General features: G+C 48.0%; 1 protein-coding gene across 2 annotated transcripts in view; it reads left to right on the top strand.

Moving 5' to 3' along the window:
* TTC28 (tetratricopeptide repeat domain 28) overlaps positions 1-27,303 on the top strand; it is a gene marked incomplete at its 5' end in the record, with an annotated part of 188,830 nt that overhangs the window by 147,105 nt on the left and 14,422 nt on the right. For both annotated transcript variants that reach the window (XM_082491762.1, XM_082491761.1), the window contains 9 exons: positions 328-1,669; positions 2,054-2,577; positions 4,208-4,317; positions 4,630-4,759; positions 5,178-5,396; positions 7,449-7,614; positions 13,710-13,850; positions 21,855-21,999; positions 26,897-27,076. In XM_082491762.1, coding sequence (XP_082347888.1) covers positions 328-1,669; positions 2,054-2,577; positions 4,208-4,317; positions 4,630-4,759; positions 5,178-5,396; positions 7,449-7,614; positions 13,710-13,850; positions 21,855-21,999; positions 26,897-27,076 — 2,957 coding nt within the window. The remainder of the gene's footprint in view (positions 1-327; positions 1,670-2,053; positions 2,578-4,207; positions 4,318-4,629; positions 4,760-5,177; positions 5,397-7,448; positions 7,615-13,709; positions 13,851-21,854; positions 22,000-26,896; positions 27,077-27,303) is intronic.

Genomic DNA, 27,303 nt, shown 5'->3' with positions numbered 1-27,303 from the left:
AAAAAGAAAATGGGCATTTTATAAGGCCAGACTGTCCAATTGTGGCGAATGTGTGCTTCATGTGTAATTCAAAACCCTCTCTGGGATTTGCCTGTTAGGAGTGAGGAAGCAGTTCACTTGAGAAGGACCGTGCCACGTCGGCGGTGCTGGGGACGCCTTGGGGTGCTGTGGGGACGGGATGGGGTCGCCTGGTGTAGAGAGCCTGGGGAAGGGCCAGCCATGAGCTGCTGCGGGCCGGGCTGCAGGGCAGTCCTGGCACAGCAAGGTCGTGCAGAAGGGTTAGCGCGGAGGAATGTTTTTGTTGAGCCTGTTTGTGTTATTTTTCAGGAATCATTCACCAGATGAAAGGCGACTATGACACTGCACTGCGGCTGCATAAGACACATCTGTCCATAGCACAGGAGCTCAGCGACTACGCGGCCCAGGGCCGGGCCTATGGCAACATGGGCAACGCTTATAACGCTCTCGGCATGTATGACCAGGCTGTCAAGTACCACCGGCAGGAGCTGCAGATTTCTATGGAAGTAAATGACCGTGCCTCGCAGGCATCTACACACGGGAACTTAGCAGTTGCCTATCAAGCGCTGGGTGCCCATGACCGTGCTCTGCAGCACTACCAAAATCATCTCAACATTGCCCGGGAGCTGCGAGACATCCAGAGTGAAGCACGGGCCCTCAGCAATTTGGGCAACTTCCACTGCTCACGAGGAGAGTACGTGCAGGCAGCCCCTTACTACGAGCAGTACCTGCGCTTGTCCCCAGAGCTGCAGGACATGGAAGGGGAGGGGAAGGTTTGCCATAACCTTGGCTATGCCCATTACTGCCTTGGGAACTACGAGGAAGCTGTTAAGTACTACGAGCAGGATCTGGCCTTAGCGAAGGATCTTCATGACAAGCTGAGCCAAGCCAAAGCCTATTGCAACCTGGGCCTGGCCTTCAAAGCCTTGATGGACTTCAGCAAAGCAGAGGAGTGTCAAAAGTACCTGTTGTCCCTGGCTCAGTCTCTGAACAATTCCCAGGCCAAATTCCGAGCTCTGGGGAACTTGGGGGATATTTTTGTCTGTAAAAAAGACGTAAATGGTGCAATAAAGTTTTATGAGCAGCAATTGAGCTTAGCCCATCATGTTAAAGACAGGAGACTGGAAGCCAGCGCCTATGCAGCTTTGGGCTCTGCATACAGAATGATACAGAAGTGTGACAAGGCTTTAGGTTACCACACGCAGGAGCTGGAGGTGTACCAGGAGCTGGGAGATATGCCGGGTGAATGCAGAGCGCATGGTCACCTTGCTGCAGTGTATATGTCACTTGGGAAGTACACCATGGCCTTCAAGTGTTACGAAGAACAGCTGGAGCTCGGGCAGAAGTTGAAGGACCCCAGCATAGAAGCCCAAGTCTACGGTAACATGGGCATTACCAAGATGAACATGAATGTCATGGAGGAAGCTATTGGCTACTTTGAACAGCAGCTGGCCATGCTGCAGCAGCTCAGTGGAAATGAATCTGTTTTAGATCGGGGCCGAGCATATGGGAACCTGGGAGATTGCTACGAGGCTCTGGGAGATTTTGAGGAGGCTATAAAGTATTATGAACAGTACCTGTCTGTGGCTCAAAGCTTGAACCGCATGCAAGATCAGGCAAAGGCCTATCGGGGCTTGGGCAATGGACACAGGTAAGAAGCACTGCATATCTATTCCAATAACAGACGGTAAAGTACCAGTAGAAGTGGATGCATTGTGTTTCTGATGGGGTGTGTTTGTGTGGCCACTGCACGCGTGTGCGGGGATGGCACAGGGGCGAGTAACAGAGTCCTCTGGGTGCTGAGAACTGTGCTGCTGGCTCAAATAATGAAGCTGATGTTGCTCTGCCCTGAGAGGAAGGGAAGTTTATAGGGGGGCAGAAGGAGGAGGTTGATTCAGAGGTGCGAGGGATGTCTCCTGGGGGGAGCATTTTTCTCTGCCTGAAGGATTTGAGCTGTCCTCTAGAGGAAATGACAAAACATCCTCTTTGAGGAAAATACTGGCAAAATAAATGCTGTTGTTGTCTTCCCTTGTAGGGCTATGGGAAGTTTGCAGCAGGCTCTGGTGTGCTTTGAGAAGAGGCTTGTGGTGGCACATGAGCTGGGGGAGGCGTTTAACAAAGCCCAGGCCTACGGGGAGCTGGGCAGCCTGCACAGCCAGCTGGGGAACTATGAACAAGCCATTTCTTGCCTGGAGCGCCAGCTGAACATTGCTCGAGAGATGAAGGACCGAGCTCTGGAGAGCGATGCTGCCTGTGGCCTTGGTGGGGTCTACCAGCAGATGGGGGAGTATGACACAGCCCTGCAGTACCACCAGCTAGACCTGCAGATTGCGGAGGAGACCAACAACCCCACTTGCCAAGGCCGGGCTTACGGCAACCTGGGCCTGACCTACGAGTCCTTGGGCACCTATGAGAGGGCAGTAGTTTATCAGGAGCAGCACCTCAGCATTGCAGCACAAATGAACGACCTTGTAGCCAAAACTGTGTCGTACAGCAGTCTGGGGAGGACTCATCACGCCTTGCAGAACTACTCTCAGGCTGTGATGTACCTGCAGGAAGGTAGGAGGCTGAATTTTGCAACACATCATGTCATGGTAGGTGCGGGGGGGTGGGAGGGAGGCCTGAAGACATGCAGAGAAGAGAGGTACTGTGGGTGTGGCACTAAGAGGATGTGTTTGACAGTGGCCTTTGATGCAAAAGCTCTTGCAGACATCCATAGCTACTGTTGACCATCCATGTGAGTAGCTGTCCAAGCGGGCTGTTATGGTCAGCACACCATGCCAGGGGGAGCCTTCCTGGCGTCCTGTAGACAAAGCATTGCAAAGCATGATCTGGGGGCATCTCAGCTAGCTCTGAGTTTGAATCTAGATCGCGCCTGGCAGAGTGTCTTTATAACGCTCATCTGTGCCTGAGCCTAGAGGGTGTGAACCTTTTCTATAAAATAGCATTGCATACCGGGAACTGACTCTGGGAAGACCACATCAGGTCGTGATGGGTCTCTCTGAGCCTGAGAGCAGGTCTCAAACTGATGTGTGCCTTGCTGAGAGCCACCTTGCTTTTCCTTCTGCCTTCAAGTGGAACTGAAACCAGGTGGATAAGTGATCTCTAAGCTGTGAGTGAAAGCAAGTTGTGTTTGACAGGGAGGTGAGGGAGGGTCAGCCCTCGGTGTCTGTAACCCATCTGCTGCTGCTGAGCGCCGGGGGCAGCGCTGGCTTGTGAGTTGTGCTGCTGCGAGGGATTCCAGCATGCAAGAAGCATCTGTTCAAGGTGGTGGCTCTCTGATGGTGGAGATGAGCAGCATAGCTGGAGTGTATGAAGCTGGAAGCCGAAGGATTAATTACATCAGTTAGTCTGGTTTTCCTGAAACTGACCTTGGCAGAATTCCAGTATGCTGAGGGAATTCAATTAAGTTGGAAGGGGAGAAATTAAATACAGCTCCTTCTCCTGGTGTGACGCAGAATTCCTGAAAAGCCTGCAAATGCTAGCTGCTGCGGAGCTGCGTGGTCATGGCAGGGCCCCTGCTCCCTGGCCCGGGGAAAACCTGAGGCGCCTTAGAGGAGGCATCGCTGTTGTCAGCAGGGCCCATGGAGGCGAGAGGTTTGGAGAGTGGTGGAAGGGGGGGATGACACAGAAGGTGCTGCTGGAAGTGAAATGAGCTCCAGGTCGTTCACACTGGGACACTGCCCTCTGCTCTGGCTCAGGACATAAACCACGCAGAGCCTGCCGGGAGGCTGGGGAGACCTGGTGGGAAACGAGCCAGTAATGTGGCAAGAGGTGCCTTTTCTGGCAGTGTTTGGCAGCTCAGTGTGATTTTGTTCGTCTGTGTGGCTTTTAAGGTTTAAAAAGTTGAACTTCCCGATAATAGGGGCTTAACTGGGTGTGTCTCAGGGGACTGCACCTCAACCTCACTTGGGGAGGTCTTGGTCTATGGAAATGTCTGTTTTGCCGAGGCACCTCGCACACTGGTGCCAATTTGAGTTTCGGCAGCAGTTGCCTGGCACTGGCGCTGCCATGTTTGGCATCCCACCGCCTGGCAGCTCTGTGGCCGTCTCTGCCTGCCGCAGGAGCCCAGGAGGCTGGGGGCCCGCTGGAGCTGACAGCCCACCAGGCTGCTGAGGCAGAAGTGCTCCACTGGGCCGCTGGAGCCCTTTCTCCCCTTCGGCCGTCTCTCACTCTGACTCCTTTTCAGGACTGAGGCTGGCAGAGCAGCTGGGACGCAGAGAAGACGAAGCCAAAATCCGCCACGGCCTCGGCCTCTCCCTCTGGGCGAGTGGGAACCTGGAGGAGTCTCAGCACCAGGTATACCGTGGTCTGCCCTGTGCTGGCGGGCTTGTGTCCTCTGAGCCCTTTGGGTCATTCCTGTCCTCAGGGAAGGATGTGGCTGGTGCATCCTGGGGAGGGTGTGTAGTGCGCTGCGCCCACTCAGGTGCATGTGCCTCCCTGCTCCATCAGAAGTCGCCTCCCCTCTGCCAGGATGCCCCCATCCTGAGGGGCTGTCTGAGGCAGACCTCCCCTGCCTGAGGCTGTGTTGGCCCTGGGTCCTGCTGCTCTCCCAGCCAGTGCTTTGTGCTGTGTCTGTAAGGAAGTCACTGTGGCTATTTTCGCTCCCAGCTGTACCGGGCCTCGGCACTGTTTGAAACCATCCGACATGAGGTGCAGCTGAGCACAGATTACAAGCTGTCACTCTTCGACCTGCAGACATCCTCCTATCAGGCGCTGCAGCGAGTACTTGTCAGTCTCGGTAAGAGATGCCATCGTATGCTGAGCCGAACTCCCAGCTCATGCCAAGAGTTCAACTCAAGTTGCGGGGAGGCAGTTCATGATACATCCTTCACTCTTCTGCCCGGCACAGCACAGCATTTCTTTGCCAGGGCAGAAATAAAAGTCTTCTGCTTTGGGTGTCAGGCACATTTGGATCTTCTTTCTTGCCTTGTCCGTTCATTTACCTTTCTGTGGCTTGTTTTCCCGTACATCACGTTATTGCCTGCAGCCAAGATGATCTGTGGGACTGTATTCCAGCTACTCTTTCAAAAAATACGTGCTGTGACCCGGCTTCCCCAGGTTTTAGTTTGGGTTGGGGTAGCAGCTGTCCCTGATCCTGCACATTGCCTCGCAGAGCACGTTGGTGTCGGGTCTGAGAGATGGCTTTGTCTTTGCAGGTCACCATGATGAAGCATTGGCAGTAGCAGAGAGAGGACGAACGAGGGCATTTGCTGACCTGCTTGTGGAACGTCAGACTGGGCAACAGGACTCTGATCCCTATTCTCCAGTGACCATTGACCAGGTCCTGGAGACAGTGAACAGCCAGAGAGGACTTGTTCTCTACTACTCACTGGCTGCAGGTTATCTGTACAGCTGGCTGCTGGCTCCTGGGGCAGGTGAGGTGCTTTTTGGGGATGAGAGCCTGTGAAAAAGCCTTACAAAGGGAGAATTGTAATGTTTGTGGCTAGGAGTGAATCTGGGGCCAGAGTGAGCGTACGAGGGAGTCCTTTCCATCTAGCACCTTAAAGCTGAATAGATTGAAAACTATGGCATAGCCACAGCGATAATGACATAGAAGTGCTTATTCAGGGCTTTGATGTCCACCTGGAGAAGGAAACGTTTCACATGTTTAATATTTCCATTTTTCAACCTCTAATCTCTATATATTTCCCACAGGGTAGAGCAGTAATGAGATTCCAAGTATGTTGGCTCTGTGAGAATCTTCTATGCATAAGAATCCCTACTTTAATTATATTTCTGTGCTTTATCCTTCCAAAAGCTTTTGACATTTATCCACTGAAGTGGATTGCATAAAACAGAAGGGCGTCCCTGCTTCCTGATATGCCATTGAACTGCCTGATCCTCTGAATTGTCCTCATATGAATGTGGAAACACTTATCACAGAGGAGCAAGGAGGATTAATTTGAAGAGGATTGCTTTTTGCAGACAGCTGTTGTTCATTATCTAATAAAGCGATGACTGTAAATTTTCATGAGTTCTTTCTGGATATAATTTAATAATTGCAGCCCTTCACCATGGCAAAGCTGAAGACATAAAAAGCACTGTTTAGATTGCACCAAAAATGCTTCAGGAAGGGAAGCAAACATTCACACGTGCTTGACTTCAGATGGGATGACAGTGATCGGAAGATATGCTTTTGGGGGGCATTTTGCAATGTTGCATGTATAAGTGTAAAATGGTGTTGTCTTGCTATGCATCCAGTCCTTAATTGGCTCTTCGGGCCTGTAGTTTGTGCAACAAAATGCCAGTAATTCTATAGTATTAATATCAAGCTGAATTTACTAAAATTATATGGATCAGAAGTATAGGTTTTGCCACTAGGCTTCATGACCAGTCTTCTCCTTGCCCAAACTGAGTCTTGTAGAAAAGCAGTTGCCCGCTTCAACTACATGGGTTTGTGACTTGAAGGCTCTGTCAGGTGTTGGGAAGGAGAGGGACTGTGGTGCTTCAAGGGTTCGGGTTTCCACTCGAGCAGCTTTGCTGGGGAGCTCTTCAGTAGTGACTCCAGCGCAGCCACGGTGACCTCTTCTTGTTTCATTAGCACTGATGGAGAGAGTAGCTTCAGTGGCAGCGCAGGATCCTCATTATCCCACTGAGATGGTCCCCTTAGAGCCTCTTCGCCAATTCTATCTTTGCTGCTCTTACTGCAGAAGGAGTTGCTTTCTTCTTTATTCCTCCACCCTTCTTAACTGGTTTAATAATTTATGCTGTCAAGGCAAACAGGGCATCCAGAGCAGCCTCTTACTGTTGATCACAGGCTGTAGAATTAATTATATCAGGAAGGAAATGCCAGTCTGAGTGGAGGAAGGTTTTATCTGCAGTAATAGTTGAATTCTTAACAAAACAGCGAGTGTCCTTTATCTGGTTTACCCATTGTGAAATGCTATCTTTTAATATTTAACTGTGCATTAATCCATCTTTTTCTTTCTTTGTATATAATGTATTTTCATTCATATGAGTGAAATGAAAAATCTTTGTGTGATGTGAGGAGGTTCTGCTGTAGTAATAACACTTTTGTTCAGCATTTGAGCCTTGTGTGTTCAATTTATGTGATCAGAGGCTATTAGTAGGTATTTTTCATGTGCCTCTATTGAAATGCGAATTAGTCTGGTAGGTGCTTGTATGAAAGACCTGTTTTATAATTTATATGAGACTGCTGCAATAGCAAATGCATTCTGAGCATCTCATAAAAGCACTCTCTGCCTTTGTACCCTTGAGTCATCATCTGCAAAGTACAAAAACAGATTTTAAAAGCAAGGTTGTAATACAGAATGCTGGAAAAGCCCTGTGGAGACACGGCATGGAATGCTTTGCCCCAGTTATACTCAAAATGCCAAATGCTAAGGGCTGCGCCACCTTCCTAGACAGTTGCTGGCAGTGCTCTTCCTGCCCCGCAGAAATAACCTCGCGATTCTCGTGCCTTGCAGGAATTCTGAAATTTCATGAGTATTATCTGGGTGATGGCCTGACAGAAAATGCTGGGGAATTCCATGAAGCCAACAGTATGACCCTGCAAACAATAACGAACTCTGCGCTGGAACAGTACATCTCAAGTGTGCGGGAGGCTCTGGGTGTGGATTCCTACTATACCCGGTAAGATGGGGAGCGGGGCTCTAACATCCTGGTTCCCACTCTCCCACCTGAAAGCAATTTCTAACAGCCTGGGGCGAGCTAATCGGCTGAGAAGGCTGAGAACTGAGAGTCAGAGTAGCAGCAAATTTTCATCGCAGCAACAAAAAAATTGCTTTATTTTTTCCAATTGTTTTATTATATATTTAATTGTTTTTATTATTTTTTGGCTATTTTTTTTCCCAAATAACTCTATATGCACATGCAAATAAGGTTTGAACCCACAGGCTGGGTAATGAATCTGTAGATTGGATGAGGAGGCAGATGCCATGTCTGACTGTATATAGGCAGATTTCATCCTACTTACAGTTTCCAGTGTAATTAATTCCCTTTCAAAGGTTTACTTACAGAAAACTGCAAATAGCATAGGAATTCCACCTCCCCCTCCAAATATGTTCCCTTGTGGCTATAGCTGAGTAAATAATTTACAGTGAATTAATCCGTCTGATGAATTTCAGCAAAGAGGGAGGAACTTTACTCAAGTCCATTACTCAGATTGGTCCCACAACTGTGTTTCCTCATTTTTTTTATTCTATGGATTTATCACAAGTCAGGCTTTTTTGCTTATTTGTACTCAATCTCATGATCTCTCGTGGTATTTGGTTTGATTTATTGATTGGATGAGTACAAATTTAGTTTCTATGCTGATATTTACAAGTATTTTTTCTCTGAATACTTCTGTCTGAAAAACAGAGTTGGGGGTGTCCCTGTCCTTGTATGTTCTTTGTGAATGAAGCGTACAGGGTAAAGGATGTGGCAACAGTTTAGCTTGATCTTGTAAGTGAAGCTTGCTAGGTAGTCATAAATTGCTTTACTAACACACTGGCAGTTTGCAGGTCTAGTTTACTGCTAGTGGGGACCTAAACGTATGGGTTGCCTGATTTGTTAACCAGCCCCCAAAACTGCTGTGAGTGGAGACACTGGCTCTTCTAGGTTATACAGTGTTTTAGTCTTTTTTTAAAACCGTTTTGCATTTTTCTGCAGCACCAAGATTTGAGTCCCCAAGGCTGCAGACAAATGTCCTCTGTCCAAGCTTTGATGGCGAAAGCACTCACGGTGCTGCCCCAGCCCCAACAAGCCATTAGCAGTTAGAGGCTACCACCCTGCCGATCGCTCTCTGCCCATGACCCACCGACTGCAGGGCAGGGCACACCTGAACCTGGTGTTCCAGGTAATGGTGTTGGCCAAGAAAGAGGAAATGATGGCATTGATCCTCAAATCAATTTGTGCTCAGGGTTCTGTGGGCAACTGGGAAGCTGTTCAGCTCCTAATTAATCCTTGTTGATCTTTTGTAATAGCTAGCGTAGGTGGCAAATGCAGCTGCCTGGTGACACTGCAGTGGTGTGAGTTGGGGCATTGTTGCACAGGAGGCAGCAGTAAAACCAAGCCGTGCTTTGTAGTCTGCTCACCCGCAGCGTCCTCAGCTTCCCGCTCTTGATACTTGCACCTTAATCAAACAGGACAGGAATTTCCCATTGGATCAAAATAAGAGCGTAACCCCAGTCCTGAAGTTTACCATTATGTGCTTCAACTATGCAGAGTGGCACCGGATTTCCTAGTTGCTTTCCCCAGGGCTTGCTCCAGTCTCTCACAGGCAAATTAATTCTCCCCTTGGGGTAGGGAGAATGTGACATTTGGTGTGTTATGTCCCCAGTACTGATAATGAAATGGGTTGCAGTCAGCTTGCTGGGTTTGAAGCTCCGACAGGGCCGCGGACGCATGTGCTCAGCACAGACGGCGAGTCCCTCTGCTATTTGCTTCATGGGAGCACTGGATGCTGGAAGTGTGCTAGAAGTCATCAGAGGTTCTGGATTCAGGTCTGGCTTTTGTTATTTTCACTCAGTTAAAAGTAAATGAAAGAGTGTGTGTCTATGCTGGGATGCTGAATGTGCCTGAAAAGTTTGCAAGGGAGGTTGGACTCAGTTTGTAGTGTTTGTAGTGACACATTCTCCTGGTTTCATGTTATCATTAAAATTAATGTAATCTTGTAAGAACTAAACAAATTGTACAGTCCCAGAGTCTTCATGCAGTGACAAACTGAAGACAGATCAAAATCTTTGAGACACTGCTTCAGAGCACTAAAGCCTCACAGTCCATAACCCATGGCATTTTCTTAAGAGGTGTGGGCAGCAGGATAAAAGCAGATTTGTGGCTGTATTTCATCTGTCCAGGTTGCAAAGAAGGAGAAAAGTAAACCTCTCCCCAAACCATAAAAACCTAAAATGAGCCATGCATTGGTCTCCCAGACAAGAGAGGAAAGTTAATAAGAAAGAGGCGAAAGAGATGTCTGAGTTGAGATGGACAATGTGTATCTAGAAGAAAACTTCTCAGCTCCACTGCCTTAGTCTCCAAGGAGGGAAGCGATGCCGGGGTGATCCATGTGGTTTTGTGGCTAGGAAACAGATAAAGGCGTGGGATTGGATGTTTAATTTCTCTCCTGAGGGTTTTTGTTCCCTCGAGGTAGCCGCACAACGATTTTCTTTTTCTCTCTGTTTGTTCTAATGCTATCTATAAACACTTTTGTAACCACAACACTGATTATCCGTAAGTGATGATACAAGATACAAAACGATTTGAAAAAATCTATACTACTCTTCTGAAAACTGCTGGTGAACGTGGTGTTTGATCTTGTTTATCTGAGCACGACATTGGAATCTGGAAGTTCTTTGGAGCGTCACTGAGCATTTAGTATTGCCATTGGGGGAGAGTGAGCTTTGACCATCCAGTGAGACGAGGGATTTGGGGATGCGATCAGGCTAATGCAGATGTGCTAAGTGTTACTGAAACACTGGCAATATCTGTAACAGATTTTGAGCATAATAGGTGAGTTGCTGGTATTGGTAGCCAACATGATGGATCTGGCACAGCGAATCTATGGTCAGCAATCAGGTTGGACTTACATTAGGACTCACTCTTTGTCCTGAGCTCAATCTGAACTTGCCATTTTGTGAAATTACCGACCGGTCTCTCAAGGGCACCGGCAGGATTGCGTCTGCTAAATGCTGCAAACAACATGTGCTGCTGAGATGGGTATGTGCTTAACTCATAAAGTTGAGACAGTTGGAAACCAGAAGTAGTGACAGCTGATTCATCTCCAGTGATCCCCACGTCTCTGAGGACTGGATTTACAGTTGTGTCTCATTTGGATGCATTTTGGGTTTGTACTTTTTGAAAAGTCGTGCAACCTTCTATGATTGTAAAGGTGTCTTTCTGAAGGGAAGCATATTTTTTACAACTGATTGGATTATTTGTTTCACTGTGACCAGTAACAAACTGCTTGTTAGTCTAGGGGTTTTGTGAAGTACTCTGAGAAAGAGCAAAGTGTCTTTCAGCTTTGATTACTCAAAACATAAGGGAACAGACGTAGACAGGGGAGTAGCTTCCTTCATATTGAAGCCCTGAGAAGCTACAAGCATGTAGGCACTGCTGTCCAAATGATCATAATCATGAAATTATTGCTAACATATAAATGGTACATTTCATACATGGCCTATCTTTGGTGGTGGTGGTGTCTATGGTTTTTGGGTTCTTACATAAAATTTGTTCTGAGACTTCAGCTTCTGTTAGCTTCAGTCACACCTTTCGAGTTACGCATTTCAAGTCTTGCTTGAAAATGAGTTGCGTGATTCTCATTAAAGGAAATGTCAAAAGTTACTCCCTCCAGCCTTCATGTTTCCTGGGTTTTGCAGATGTGCTCCAGATGTTGACGCTTCATCTAGTTCTGTCTTGTATGTGCATGTGGACCATGAGCTCTCCGTTCTGGGAAATAGTCGCTCCCTCCAAGGTGTGAATACTGACAGGAAGGACAAGAGGGGAGGAAAACCAGACTGAATTGGTTCCACCTACCTTTCTCTTAAAGGATCAGGCTTGCATGACTGAGAAGGTTACATCTATCTCCACGTGTTGATGGTTGAATCTTACTCTCTAGATATGTATATACACAACCGAAATCTGTAGTTAGGCCTCGTGTAACAGATTTGCAGATGCTTTTTTCAGTTCCATTAACCATTTGTCACCACAGATTCTCTTCCTGGCAAAGAGAGTTTCTTCAGTCTTTAGGTTCTGGGATGAGTTTTTAATTTACTGTGATGTTGGCTTCCTTCTCTCTTCATGGTGATGGTAGTGGATGGTTTTGGTTAAGGATTCTGGGTTTAATTCTTGTGTCTGAGATCACTGGGCTGGTGTGGCATGATCACAGGCAGAAGCTCTTTCCCCAGTTCAAAATTATATGCAGGGAATTAAACAAACAAATCTTCTCTGTTCCATGTGGGTGAACATCATGTCCTGCTTTGAAACTCTTTCCCTGCATGGACCTTACAGTGTTGCTAACTGCCACCATGCTCCAGTACACCAGACCCCCAGGAGAAGCTGTCATCTGCAGTCCCTGGAACCTGTTCTCTGCTTACCAGCAAAGAACAGAGGGATTTCAATATGTATAGCACACATGTGAAAACTTTTGTTTGACTTTTCAGTTCATAGCTTGCTTAAGTGCACAGTAGTTATGTGCTTTTCTGTTCAAATTTAAGTGCCATTGCCTTCCATACTGCTGTAAGCATGGTTATCGATACTGTTGTGTCTCCAGAGTGGCACATCTCCCCATTTTCTGCTCCTGGAGACGAAGGGATGTTCTCATGGGTGTGTCACCAGGATTTTGCTGTGGTGGTGTTTGGTTCCACACTGCAGCCTTTGCTTTCTGCTAGAAATGGTTCCTTTCAGCTCGTCTAATTAAGCAGACAAATAACTCGTACTTGCAAAGTAATAAAGTGTGAGAGACTTTAAAGTCTGCTTGAACTCGTGTTGGGACAGACTCTTTTCTCTTTAGGGAAAGCTTGTGGCCTGCTCTTTTGGGTTCATGAACTCAAGACTTTTGCCTCTTTAAGGAGCTCCAGATACTCATTGTGAGTGTTACTCAAAAGTGTGTCAGGACTCAAAACTGCGCATGTCTGCAGCTGGAGGAAAAACATGCAGGAAGCAGCTGTTGACAACCTTTTCTTTTCCCTTCCCCCCCCCCCCCCCCCAGCTGTTGATCAGCTAGCCCCATTTCAGTTATGAAGTCTTTTTTTGGGACTTATTCTTTCAGGTTATTAAATTGTATTGACCTGGAAGTATGCTTACAAGATATCCTGTGGTCCATACAGCAACACAGGGACAGCTCTACTTACATGCACAAGTATGTGTTGTGCGTTAATTTAATTCATGTGCTTTTTATTGGAAAATGTGTCCTTGAAGAAAGGCTCCAAGTTACCAGGAACCCAAAAGGAAACAGAAATGAGATGCAAGGCAGCTTCAGCAGGTAGCATAACAGGTTTAGTTTAAGTGTACAAATCCCAAGGCTTGGGATGTGACATATAATATGCAAATAATTTATTAGATTAAAAGGAGGGGTTGTTAAAAATGCACATACAATAGCTGTGTTTGCCTTCTGCTTTTAGAAAGAAGAGAAAATGCTAACAGCAATTTGACAGAAAATCTACACTGAGATGATAATTTAGATATTAATGTTAGGAGATGGAAAATTTAGAAATTTTGGGCTCTCTTTCTCTCCGTATTGCTGCTATCCTAGTGGCATTGATAGAGTATTTTTTTTTTCTCTGTGCCTTCCCTGTTTTTGTGGCAGGAGCAGAAACACAGCACTTTGCCAGTGAAGGAAGCATACAGAGCTTGGAGTTACTACTGTGGAAATCTGAAAAGGATGCACTAACACATGTTTGTAGACAAATCAAGGGCTGAGTTGGTGTTTCCTGCAGACCCAGCTTTTCTGTGTTGTGCTACAGCTTCAAAAGTCCCTACCTGCAGTGCATGGGAATTTGGGTCCTGTGCTTCCATCAGCGTGTGCCACTCTTTAAATCTTGAAGAACACCTAGAAGGAGGGGATGGGGTTGTTACTCTCTTACATGCAGAACAGGAGAAGGTGATGCAATCCAGGGAAAATTTTACTGTAGCATTTGGCAGAGTTTGTGTCTGAAAAACATTTTCTCTCAAACTGGCTGAGCGTTTGTCACAAAGCTGTTGCTCTGTCTTGCATCAATGACTGCTTCGCTGTTCTGTTCCCCCTGCAGAGCCTGTGCCAGTAGCGAGACTGAGAGTGAAGCTGGGGATATCATGGACCAACAGTTTGAGGACATGAATAACAAGCTGAACTCTATGACTGATCCGACTGGCTTCCTGAGGATGGTCAGCAGGAACAACCTCTTGAACAGGTGAGAACACAGCACTGGGCTGTGGGGATCAGCAAGCAAAATGAGACAGCTTGGTGACGGGCTTCTCTCTAAATGGCAAGTTTAGGGTGCAGCCAATGCCATTGCTCATGATCTCCCTATTGCCCTGAGTTGTGGGGGCACAGAGCAGCAAACTGATGCCCTCCTTTACGGTTGCAGTAACCATCCATTCTTTACAGCATGGATGCATGGGGAACACTAAGCATCTCTCTTAGGAATAAGGTCCATGTTAGTACTGTGCACCACTCTCCCCTGCTGAGCAGAGGGGCCCGTAGGCATTTCCCTTCTGTCCTTTCCTTTTGTGTTCACGTAGTGCAGTGAGAATTTCTCCCCCCGGCTCAGGAGAGCTCTGCATCTTGCTCCTGATGGGATTGAGAATCCATTACCGCCTGGTGTTGCATGTGTATCCAGCCTGGGAGCTTCGAGTGCCTGGTGGCCTTCCACAGATAGGTGGCCTGTTGGGGACTGGTTTTGTTCTACAGATTCAACTGTTGGGTGCGAGGGACAAAGAAGGTCCCAGAGCAGCACAGGGTCCTATTTCTTCCTTCTTTAGAAGTAGAAATTTTCAGTAGGAAGGAGGCAGGACAAGGACTGAAAGGGTCATTGTGTCCATTGTGGGAGGAGGGACGCCAGGCACAGGTAGAGACCTAGACAGGACTATGTATTTCACTTAAGAACTCAGTAGCTTGGTTTGGCAGATGTAGGTGGTGGCATCTTCATTGCGCTCCTAGGTGAATTTGATAGCTTAAGGTGATAGCTGGCAAGGACTTGTCAGCACTTGTTAAGTGATAACTCTGTCCTGAGGGGCAGCCATTTCGAATTTGCTCTTCTCCTGGCCAAGCGTTATTTCTGACTATCTGAACGATTGCAAGGGAACTCTGTTTTGTCCCTGCTGTCTGTGAGGTGTGGAGCTGGGAGCTCTCTGCTACACGCTTATTATGGAAATACTTGTTTCTGTTGATCTTAACTGTTGTACTAATTAGCCGGGAATATGCTGCGTTTCCAGAGTTAGAGGACTGTGTGCTAGCAGCACACTCATTTTCTGCCTCTTACAGCTTGATCAGGTCTCAGTCTTTCATATTACTGTGCTAATTAGGCCAAGCATTTGGAATGAAAATTGAAGACAGAATTTTTCCAGTGTTACCACTCCCCCAGTGGAGAGGGGCTGCATGACGCAATCCAGGGTTTCTGGCTAGATTTGTGCTCCAGCATGGATTGTGAGCACAGGATACCCCAGGCCTTTCTCAGCTGGAAAAGAAAACGCAATCAGCCTGCGGTGTTGTGAGCCATCACTGGATATTGTGAGCTGTAACAGCATCCCCCTGAAATGGGGAGCTGCCTGTTGGCACCAACAACTGGCTTGTTTTTCTTTCCAGAATCTACATGCATATCTGTTCAGGCTGCTGCATTGATGATGAACTCTGAGTACTTGCTAGTTTGGGATCAAGCAGGCAGATCCCCAGGATTGCTGAGATGTTTTGCTAGTTCATCAGGCTGAGAAAGACAGGAGAATGCCCCTCTGATTACAGGGCAAAAATACAATCAGATTCTGCTCCAGGGAATGCTAATCCTCAGGAACGCTGCAGGGGCCAGCCATGCAGTATCTATGTCTTTCTGCTCCGTAGAAGCCAAGGGCATTACTGTGAAGCCACATTCAGGAGCTTACCTCAGATGTCTTGTCAGGTAACTAGTTTGCAGCTTTTAGGAGAAGCTCAGGGATGGGGCAGCTTGGGCACTTTAATTAAAAGCACCCTCACAAGAGCATTGGGAGGAGCACTAGAAGCAGACATGTCTTCGATGTTTTCGCCGTGAGCACTGAGATGAAGAGAATGAGAAGACACTGCTTTATGGCCTGCCTGCCCACCATTTGCCTGCAGATGGGGGCATACCAGGGGGCTCTAGTGGCAGAGCTAACACTGCCACATCTGTTTTGCATCTGGCTTGCTGAGCCCTGAATTCAGAGTAGATGCTGTGGTCCTGCCCAAGCCTTTGAATACCTCCTGTACTTAACATCTGCTCCAGTCCCATAGATGACCAAACTGGAGGCTACAGAGTCTAGAAGGGCACTGTAGACAGCATTAGCGGGCCTCTGGCTATACTGTGTGGTTCTTTATAGCTGTAAAGAGAGTGGTGTGGCTCGTGGCATGCAGCACACTGAGCTTGGGACAAGAAGGAGACATCCTTGCAAAAGCCCTGAAGCTTCAGAAAGGAAGCAGATGAAAATCTGCATGAAAGAGAGCAGATTAAGAAATAAAGTGGGAACAAGCAGCATTTCTGTGCACTGGCCTAGAGCTCTAAAAAGGAACTGTGAGCTCTTAGACTTTCGTTAAGCAACAGAATTGAGTGGTTAGCAAGAGCACAAGCTGTGACCTTGCAGCTCCAGACTCCATCTCACCTCCTGTGTGCAATGGCTTTTCTGCCAGCTAGTACTGGAGTGAGTTCATGTAGCTGTAGGTCAATGCTGAGTGGATTGTTGCTGCTGTAGTGTTTCAGAGGATGGTAAAATTGTGGCTCACAAGCAGTGATTGAAGGTATGGTGTCTGTTTGCTTTGGCTTCCACTGCAGGGGACAAAGAGGAGTGGGGCCTGCGTGGAGCTGAGAATAAGAGCTTGTCTTCCCTACTGCCAAGGCAGGCCCTGCATTCCTCATGTGGGGCCTGAATGCATGTTCACATCTTGTGCTTGAATGTTGGAGATCCTCAAGGGAGTTTGCGTGGCTTGGGGCCAGTGCAAGTTCCCTCACGCACAGGAATCGCACATGCTGTTAAGGTCCCATGTTAGAAAATGAGGCCCTGAAGATGCTGGGACTCTTTGGAGCCATCCAGTCTCCATGTCTGGCAACAAGCGGGTGACTGAAAAGAAGCCCTTGGTTTGGGATGGGTGCCCTCTGGCTGCTGTCATCAGGTGACCTGGCTTTTAAGCGGAGAGAATAGTATGATTTTTTGGCAGTTCTGCTTAGAAAGCAAAAATGTGGGGGGTTGGCAGTTATCTTAAGGAACTTCTGAGAAGAAGCGGACTTTGGAGAGGAAAGAAACACTGAAGGGATGCTGCAGTATCTCAATACTGGGCAATAGCTGTCTAAGCTGTGGATGCCACAGATATAGCCCCCAGATAGTCCCAGTTGCTCATGTCTTATGCAGCTTCTGTCTTCTCTGCTCTGGGTTTCCAGATTAAAATCTGATTTCCCCCCGATATGTGTCTTCTGCTCCAGCAAGGGACTAAATCACTGCCTGTGCCTGAGTATAGCTCCCTCCACCTTTTCTTTGGCCTCTCCACCATCATTGGGGATACAGTTTGTTCTTCTTCCATGTACCTGCGGAAAATATGAGAATCAGCCCTGATGCTGCTCAAAGGGTAAAATATACTTCCTTGAGGGCAGGTTTGGCAATGCAGCATTGTGAGAATTTGTAAAAGGCAAATTGGGAGGTAAGGATAAATATAATTTGAGATATGAATTCACTTCTGCCAAGGCCATTGCTGTCTCCTAGCTCCCCTTAGGATTGCAGAGAGCTTGTTTTTTCCAGCAGAGTCAGCATGCTCAGGGTCCATGGCCAGTCCTACAAGCATAGTTCGAGGTTTCTAGAGCAAGCTCAGTGCCGCAGTAAGAGAAAAGTTTCTATGAATCCAGCCGGAGGAATCTAGCAGGAGGTGGTTACAGTCCACATGGAACCTCAGCAGTAGTAAAAACATGGCTATTGACAAGATACTGTTTCATCTCTTTTTGCTCAGAGTTTTCATCCTGGTGACCATCACGTGATGTCTGAGCATATCTCCCCTACTCTTGGTGTGGGATCCTGCCTTTGTGTTGATTTTGGCCCTGTTGGCTGTGCTGATGCTGTCGCACAGCGAGGACCAGCTGCTCCCTAATGGATGGGGAGCCAGGAGCCAGCTGCAGCAGCAGAGCCTGCAGGGCAAGGGCTGCACCAGCAAGACGCATTCCCACAGTACCCGGTGAAGTGAGCAGGGCAGACCCGTGGACAGCAGGTCCAGATAAGCAGGGAAGTGCCTGGTGGTGAGGCAGGTCTGGGGTCAAGCCAGGTGTGCAAGTCAGGATCAGGTCTGGTGGCGGTAACGGGTCGGGCAGAGCCCACTGATGGCTGTGCAGGTCCATCGGGAGGGGGCAGGCCTGAGGGGGTGCTAGTCAGCAAGTCAGGCTCTGGATCGGCAGCGTTCACAGGCAGGCATGGGCAGAGCTGTGATGGAACTGGAGACGAGCATACCTCCACTGTAGCTGTAGCAGAGACCGAAAGCCCCGTCCCCAATTTAAATGGCTCTCCTGGGCCCGTGTGCAGGACACGTTGGTGAAGGCCCCAGTTCAGGCTGGTCAGGGTCATTAAAGCCTATTAATGCTCTCAGGGGCCTCACAGCTTGCCCTGGAGAACCGGGCGGCTGACCCCCTCCGGAGCAGAGGGATAGGGGTGTACCAGGGACGTTGGCTGGCCCAGGACGAAGCGAGATCTTCGGAAGGCAGATAGCAAAGCAGTGGCTGGAGAGTCCCTTATCTGTCTGGTTCTCCACCATACGGGGTGCAGCGCTGGAGCTGCCCAAGCACAGACCACACAAGCAGAGAGTGCTGGGTGGTCTGTGGGTTTTGAGCAACCACTGGTGCGTTCTGGAGGTAATTGCGGATCCTTGAAAGCATCCACAGGGAGCTCATATCTGAATATTTTCTGGAGCTTCCCACAGCTTGGTGTGTGAGTGTCAAGGCCCTCAGTGTGGATTCGGGGCTGCATGTCTAGCAAGGGTCTTTTTGAGGAAGACTTGCAGAATGACTTGCCTGGTAGGTATCCATTGGCCTGAGGCTGTCAGACCACTGCAGCAGTAAGTCCGACTCCCAGCCCTCCAGAATGGCTGTGCTTGGTCACAAGTAGTATTTGACTCGTCCGGAGCCCTAACGACTGCCAAGGCCAGAGCAGCTCTGTGCTGATGGCGGTACGAACCCCTCCTTCCTGCCCAAGCCCAGCCACATTCATCCCCTGCGAGCAGAGCTAGGCCCTGTGCGACTGGTGGTGGGGCAAATCCGTCTGAGCTCAAGGCTTGCATGACAGGGGCTTTCTCCCGCTTTCTCTGAGGCTGTCGTGGGATCGTGCTTTGTTCTTGCATCTGCGAGACAAAGGGCGGAAGCAGAGTTAATGCTGATATATGCAGGCAGTCCCGAGTCCCAGTTTGTGCTGTTTCCTCTGCTTGCTGCAGGTCAGGTTGTCTTATACAAAGGGTTATAAATAAGCAGCACTGCGGAGTCTGTGCAGAGACTTCCAAATGAGAAATTTTACTGTTCTGGAAATCAGGGGAGCCCTCTACATTGCAAGAGCAAGGTAGAAATATCAGTGCAGCATCCCAGAAGCCAGTACTGGCGCTCTGTAGAAGGGGCATTTGGCCAAAAGATTCAAACGTCTCCCTCTTGCCACATTGGAATCACCTGGATTCAGATGCCTGAGAAGCCAGCTAGAGAGCTGGTGGTTTGCACTGGTTTGGGAAGAAAGGGAGAGGGCTGGCCAGGGCTCCAGGTCTGCTCTGCCTGCTACGAAAGATCTCTGTCCATCCTCCCCCTATGGATTTTCTCACTCCTCTTTGTGTACAAAACACACAGGCAAGAGAAGTGAAAGATTTATGATACTCCCTTGGTTTTGTTCTAATAAAAAGCAATCCGAGTGGTGAAGGAATAAATCTAGAGCTGCTTGGCTGTGAAACCAAGATGAAGGAGGCTCTGCTGATTAGAGTAATCAAGCCCCTATTCCCTGCAATAAATTAGTGTGTTAAAATCGCTTAATACAGAAGCTGAGGCTGGCGAGTGCCACCTGCTGGCAAATAGCTGCTTCTTGGGAGGGTCAGGGCTGTTGTGCTTGGACTAAAGCCCTACACGCTGACTGGCTCCTGGGTGAGCAGTGGGGTATCCCTGCCCGTCTAGACTGGTGTATCAGGCAGGATATACTAGAGGGATGTGCTTTGAGCACAGGGTTCAGGGCACTAGAAATGCATGACATTGGGAAAGCACAGTTTTTATTTCCTGATCTGTGCTACAACTGAGCGCTGCAAAGTGTGCTTGGCCCAGTCAGCTGCTGCAGTGAAGCTAGGCAGAGGGCTCCGGAGGGGAGCAGACTGTGCTGAGTCCGTGCTGATCCTGCAATGAACATGGTGTTGCGTGAGTCACCCAGTCAGTTCTCAGCAGCTCTGAGTAGCAGCAGCATACTCGTACTTTCACCGGAATCTCTGCATCGGAAAGCGTGGGCAGTTGGACACCAGGCTTCTCTTCGTGTCCTTAAATTACTCCTGTTGGCCCGTAAGATGTAAATCCTATGTTAGTGGAGAGCATGGGTGGTAGCTTTGTTTTTTCTTTAGAGAATAGGTTTTAGACGTGATGTGAGCTGGGTCTGGAGACTGAGGGCAGCAACTGAGGAGAGAAAGAGAGGGGAGAAAGAAGTTTTCTGAATCTGTCTGTTGGTATGTGTTAGAAAAGGTCAGGGGTATGTCTCAGGCCTGTGGTTTGTCAGCGGTAGTGCGCTTCGAGTGCAACATTTGTCTTCTCCTGCATGTTGGCTTAATCTGGTAGTATGAAGGAGCACTGTGCCTATATTTTTGTGTGTGTATATTTGCTATAAGCATATATGTATACATATGAATATATATAGCTATAGTAAATATGCAATCAACAATTAATCTGTCTCATTGATTAACATCTGTTGGATGCTGAGTTTTCTTTTGGTTTCCTGAATGTGCAGATGCTTTCTGGTTTTATTTCTTTTCTGTGTTGATAGCCAAGAATTGATCCAGGCAAGAGGTAAAAATAGGGAACAGACACAAGGCATTTCTTCTGAGTAAATGTTCTTAAAAAAAGGACATTGCAAACTATTGTCCTGACAAAGCATGTGAGTTTGGTCATGAATCAGGAAACTATAGCTGCTTTCCTGTTGTGTAAATTGGCAAAGGCACATAGCATTGGAAAGTGTCTGAGAGGCAAAACAGCGCTGTGCTTCATAGAGATCAGGAGTGGAGGGAGGCTTTCTCTGCACGCAGCATCAGTGCATCATCTGGGCTGGGATTTCACGGAACCCTCCATTGAATGCATTTGGCACCTTGAGGACAATGGGGCATGTGTTGCCTCATGGGTGGCCTTTTATGCTTGAGATTGTGTTCATTACTGGACAACCCCAGTGGTGACTCTGGTTACACTTCAGACCTTGCGCTACCATTACTGTTCAATGTCTTATTTCCTTCTCTGCCTTTTCTTTAAGGCCCACCTGTTAAAACTTTCTGGAAATTTATCCTTTTCACATAAAATGGTTGCTCATGGCACCAAGCCAAGGATAACCTTTCTGGGGAGTACAGTTGCTGGAATAGTGAGACCAGAATGGGGCAACATTATTTCCTCACCAGGGCAATAACTTGTTGTAGCCATGCCATCTCAGTCTCCTCAGAGTGACGGTGTTTGGTGGCTGGTGATGCCAGGAGAGCACGTGCAGAGCTCGTGCGGGTGTCAGAGATGGGCTCTAGGTCAGCTCTCGCATCTGACTTTACGGAGCTGTTCAGAGGAGTGGCAGCAAGTGCAGGCGTAATCTTCATGTCTTATTGTTTGCCTGTTGTCGTATTTCCTTTTGGTACCATGCTAGATTAGTTGGTGCAAACCCCAAGTGCAAATCTTCCTGTGAATGTAGTCAATTGTTGTTGGGTCTCATGTTTGCCTGCACACAACCGCTATACGTAGGTATGCAGTAAAAACTGTGAACAGCACTTCAGGCACTTGAGTTTGTAGAGAAACTCCATAGCAAGGTAATATGCTGTCTGCAGCTGTTTCACCCTGACGTTAATGTCATTGTTCATTGTGGTGTGAAGCTGAATGGGAAAATAAAGCTGTGCCGTGAAGCATCTTACAGAACAGAGTCCTCTGGATGGTCAGGGACTAGCTCATCATCAGTGTTATGAAGTCAGGGCAACCTGTAGTGGACCCCGGATCTCTGCAACTCACCTCTCGCTTGCCTTTTGCCCACAGGAGCTGTCAGAGCATGACCAGTCTGTTCAGCAGCACCATGTCTCCTGTTAAGGATGGAACATCATCTCTTCCCAGGAGGCAGACGTCCTTCACCAAACCCCCACTCCGTGCACTCTACGACTTACTGATAGGACCTATGGAAGGAGTAAGCCTTTGGCGCGGACGAATGTGGAGATTCACTTAAAAAATCCCGTGTCAATGTGGGAAAGCAAGAATAGGCAGCTTGGGGACTGTATCTGAAGCGTGGTGGTTTTCACTTGGTCTTCCCAGATAGTGAGACTGGGTGCGTTGTGGGGTGGAAACAAGGGATGTTGCTGTTGATACCACTTCCAGTCAGCTGCTTTTGATGAACCTAAGCAGCAAATGTATCCTTACATTAATACTAATTGGCAAACTTGGCAGCCTCCTGCCACGCAGTGCCATGCTGGCAGCCAGCTGCAGCCAGACAAGCTGGGCCTTGCTGTCTCTCCACCCCAGGGGTTGGTGCATTTCCAAGGAGGTGGACCTGCTCCTGGCAGGTGCCAGCAGCAGAGGTGGGAGCGGCTGCTGGGGCTGGTCAGGCGCTCAGCAGCCCTCTTGGTTCACTGCTGGTGTCCCAGCGCTCGGCCCATGCAGGGCCCTGCTCTGCGCATGGGGGTGCCGCACCGGGGTGCACCTGACAGCACTGGGGTGGAGGATGCAGACCCCAGCATCGTCCCGGGCTGGTGGATCACAGGGTGAATGCAGAAGCAAAGGGAAGCTGCCTGGCGCGGTGTCCTGTGGCAGCCCTGGCCGGCCTCTGCGGGAGACCAGGGGCGGCAGCGCAGCCCCTGGTTCCAGTCTTACGGAGCAGTGGCAAGATAAATTAAAAAGTCCTGTCTCTGTCATGCAGTATCTCTAGCTAGAAGATGTAAAGAATTAGTCAAGAATGAGTCTTTTCTCAGTTTGTATCCAGCTGAATGAACAGATTGAAATGTCATTATTCTGTCATGTGAGAGGGAAAACCAGCTCTACCTTCGCTTACTTTAAAGGCTGTTTGGACACTTTAATCTTGTCTGCTGAAGCTACCTCCATTGCAGAGGCATAACCTTTGTGGTCCTGAGCCTTTGTTAGCCCTGTCAGCCTGCAATCCTGCAGTTGTGCCATGAATCCTGGAGAGTGGGGCCTTCTGCTCCAGAGGCGGCACGTGTGTCCTCTTTGCAGGACAAGGAGGTCAGCCCTGCTGAGGGGTTTCTCTGTCATCTTCTGCAATGTTCTTGAGAAAGCTTCACCTGGGAGTTTAACACCTGCCTACAACTAGCGTAAATAGGTAAGACAAGCCAGGAGGAAATTCTCATGGGGAACCCCAGGAGCCTGATTCTCCTTCCCAGTGAGGACACACTGTGGTTGGGCACTGCATGGCAGATTTGAGCGTCTGAGGCCCAAAGTTGGCTCTAGTAAGGTACTGTAGGTCTTAGCAGGGCTTTCAGAGAGCACAGAATTATCAGATACAGGGTCCTTACTGTCCACGTTCTAAGAAGATGCAGTTCAGATCTTGTGTGTGGTTTTGCAGTCCTATTACAATGGAAACTTCCAATTATAGCGACACTAGCTGCAAGTGAGGGGCCCATCCAAGCCAGCAGCTGTCAGTTGGCTGAACTCTGCACAGCCGTGCTCCCCACAAGTGACGGACCAGAGACTTTTCCACCTTCACAACAAATCGCCAGTGTAGCCAGCACCATTGCTGTGAAGTAGAGCATGCTTTCCTGTGCTTCACAGTTCATGCTTTTCTCCTTTTTCTCACTGAAGAAATTCTTTTTTGTTAGAACTCACCGTAAAATTAATTCTTGGAGACATATGAAACACAAATGATCCTCATAGTTTTATTTTTGTTTCTGTAACGCACATACAGCCATCATGAAGGAAAATAATATTGAACTCTGGGGGGAGGTACATACAAATTAAAAATTCTGCTAGGCACATGTCACTATGGCTCAGATGCTCTGATTGTGTTGCTGACAGCTAGAGATCCTGGACCAGTAAGTAAAATGGAATACATATTAAAAAAAGCAAACAGTCAAACCCAAAAACATTTCTGGAAAGCAGCAACTGTGCTGGTGGGGAGCTGCTGCTTGTCAACTCGGGCTCTGCAGAAGGAGGCACAGCTGAGTGGAGGCTGGTAGATCTAGCTGCAGAGCACGTGTGCTAGTTCGCCCCAGGCAGCGAGTGCTGGGGAGGCCTCCCTCGAGGCTGCTGGGGCCATAAACAGCGTGTCAGGATGAGTGGAGGTGGTTCACAGGAAGGGTACTGAGGCTGCCATGTGTCAGCAACTGCCCTGCATCTCCGTCTGCAATCTGTGGGGCAGGGTGAGCTCCAGAGCTGTAAGGAGCACAGGAGAAACAGCAAGAGGTCAGCAACTATTTTTAACTCCTTTTAAATGAAAATTTTCTTATCCTTCAGCAGTTTTCTTCCAACTTCAAATGGCGAGAAGCCTTTAAAAGCACCTCGCTGTCTCTCTTCAACTTGCTACTGTTTGACATTCTCCCTCATAGCTGACGTATTTTTTGGTATTTCTGACTCACTCCAAACTCCCTTTGGAGGAGACTGCCAAACTGATTTTTCTATTGCTTTAGTAATCTTCATTCATCTTTGCTGCTGCCTTGAGAACTAAAGCTTGAGACTGACTGCAAATTCCTGTTACTCTTTGATTGCTAGTGAGATGGGGTCAGCATATCTCAAACTGGTTGTCAGCTGTCAGCGCATCACAGTGCAGTCTGGAAGTCTGCTCCAGACAGACCCTGAGCAAGGTGGAGCAGAATTGTGTTAGGACCTGGGTGCATTTGTCTGAGCTCTATATATAAACTTCACATAAGTATTAATGTTCACCCCCAAAATGCACAATATCCCTTTCTTTTCTGTTGCACTGTCTGATTAGCTGACATCTCTGCAACTTCAGGATTTTCTGACATTACTTCTGCACCCCTCTTGTTTCAGAATTCTGTGTTTCCATTTGACATTTCCTAGTAAAAGTTCACTGCTGGCAATGAAAGAAGAAAGATTCTTCTCTCCCCTGTTAAATGGGGACTCAACTGAAATAAGTGTGTTCTAAAGCAGGGATGTTAAAGGGAGTAATGTTTGATAATTAACAGAAAAGAGGTAGAATATGGGTGTTATTTCTTCCAAGAAGAATGTATCTAGCTAGCACGTCAGAGGTTTTGGGGGTTATTAATTGTGAAACGTAAGCTGTGTGTTTGAAATACATACTTCCTTTACTGCTGTTCTGTTGAAGCCCCAGAATTTGCATCAGGAAGAGGTAATGTTTGGAGGCGTTGGAAGCCAGTTCAGAAATCCACTTGGAATGGAGCCTGGGTAGCTTTTTTTCTCCTGTCAAAACAGATGTTTGCTACATCTGATGGCAATTAAAATGGCTTAAAATTAAAATTCTCAAAATAAATGAGAATCTAGAAACAAGGATCTAGTCCTGCATACTAGATCCTTGTCTCCTCCTGCAGCAAGTACTGCAAAGTTAGCTTGCCTTTGGGAGCGTCAAGCAGTCTAGACAGAAATAGAACAACGCTAGTTGAACCTACCTCCAAAACTATGTCGAGGACTTCGTCTCATCCAAACTTGTGCTAAAAGTTTCATCTTCAATTGGTTGGTTTATTTGCTAGGCCAAGCTATGGCTGCTACTCGAGCTTAAAGGTATAGAATTGCTTAGAAATCCACTGCCGTTTTGAAGAGAGCCCTTTAGACTTTTTATTTTGGGTGCTGCAAGTGTTTAAGCTGGAGCAGATTTCAGTGCTTTAAAGTTACTCTTTCTGGGGTGATAACTAATTATTTTTATGATACACTAGGTAAATAGGAATAAAATTGCCACAGTTATGTGGGACCAGGAGCAGTTGCCGCTTTTTGGGCCCAGCTGCTTGTTCCCTATGTATTAATCTCTGCCTCACTTCTCCATCTATAAGATAATTTCTCATTAGACCTATTTGTGACTCTGGGTTGATTACCATGTCAAGTGTCTTGAAGTGCATGTCATAGACACAATCTGTCTAGAGAAGTGATTGTCCCCCTGTACTCGGCACTGGTGAGGCCGCACCTTGAGTACTGTGATCAGTTTTGGGCGCCGCAGTATGAGGAGGACATTGAGGTGCTGGAGAGGGTCCAGAGAAGGACAACGAAGCTGCTGAAGGGTCTTGAGAATAAGTCTTGTGAGGAGCAGCTGAGGGACTGGGGTGGTTTAGTCTGAAGAAGAGGAGGCTGAGGGGAGACCTTCTCGCTCTCTACAGCTCCCTGAAAGGAGGGGGTGGTGAGGGGGGGTCGGTCTCTTCTCACAAGTTACAGCTGATAGGACGAGAAGAAGCGACCTCAAGTTGCGCCGGGGGAGGTTTAAGTGAGACATTAGGAAAAACTTCTACACTGAAAAGGTTATCAAAGACTGGAGCAGGCTGCCCCGGGAGGTGGTGGAATCGCCACCCCTGGATGTATTTAAAAGGCGTCTGGACGTGGTGCTCAGGGACAGGGGTTAGAAGTGGGCCTGGTAGAGTTCGATAGCGGTTGGACTTGATGATTTTAAAGTCTTTTCCAGCCATAACGGTTCTATGATTCTATGATTGTTTGCTCTTATATAGGAAATCGCTATTTTGAAATTCAACATCAGAAAGAGTATTCTGTTTCAAAGGATAAGGTGATAAAAATATTGACAAGACATAGGTGGTTGGGTTTAACAAAGGTTTTGTGCTGGAGCGGAAGGAGTTGCTGTGCTGTGGTGAGGCTGGGCCCCAGTGTGCTTGCAGAGGCTGGGTGTGACGACCAAGGTCTGTGCAGCGTGGCAGTGTGCTCAAGGCTCCTTCATCTCTATGGGATTGTTTGTGCACAGGTGAGCAACAGTCCAGCTGTGTAGATGTGTTCAATGTCAGTGTGCATTCACCTGTCACCACATCTGTGTTCACACGGAGTGTAATTCTGGTGTGGATATTCCAAACCTGATGTGGGGTCAGACTAGAGCCTGGTGCTTGGGAAGCGCAGGCTGGGGCACTGATTGAGTGAAAGGGCCAAACTGATTCTCTCTCTTTTTCTTTCAGGGTTTGATGCATTCCAGTGGGCCTGTTGGCCGCCACCGCCAGCTGATACTAGTTCTGGAGGGAGAACTGTACCTCATTCCTTTTGCTCTCCTGAAGGGCAGTTCCTCCAATGAGTACCTCTATGAGCGCTTCAGCCTCATTGCCGTGCCATCCATCCAGTCGCTGAATCCCAGCTCCAAGGTCTGACATTGCCTTATTAAACCTCTCTCATAGAACGTCCCCTGCAGGGTGCAGGTTCTTATACATGCTGGAGTAGCAGCAGCTCTGTCTTGCTATGCCAGATGCAAGAATAAACCACAAATGTACCGCCTTCCCAAGGCACTCGCAGTTCTTATGAGCACATTGAGCACCAGAGCTGTGAAGTAGGTTCTGATGTAGTTCCTGCAGCACAAAATCACAGCCCCAGA

This window comes from Vanellus vanellus, assembly GCF_965231255.1.
Source record: "Vanellus vanellus genome assembly, chromosome: 16".
Taxonomy (NCBI): Eukaryota; Metazoa; Chordata; class Aves; order Charadriiformes; family Charadriidae; genus Vanellus; species Vanellus vanellus.
This window is presented reverse-complemented; position numbering and strand designations above follow the sequence as displayed.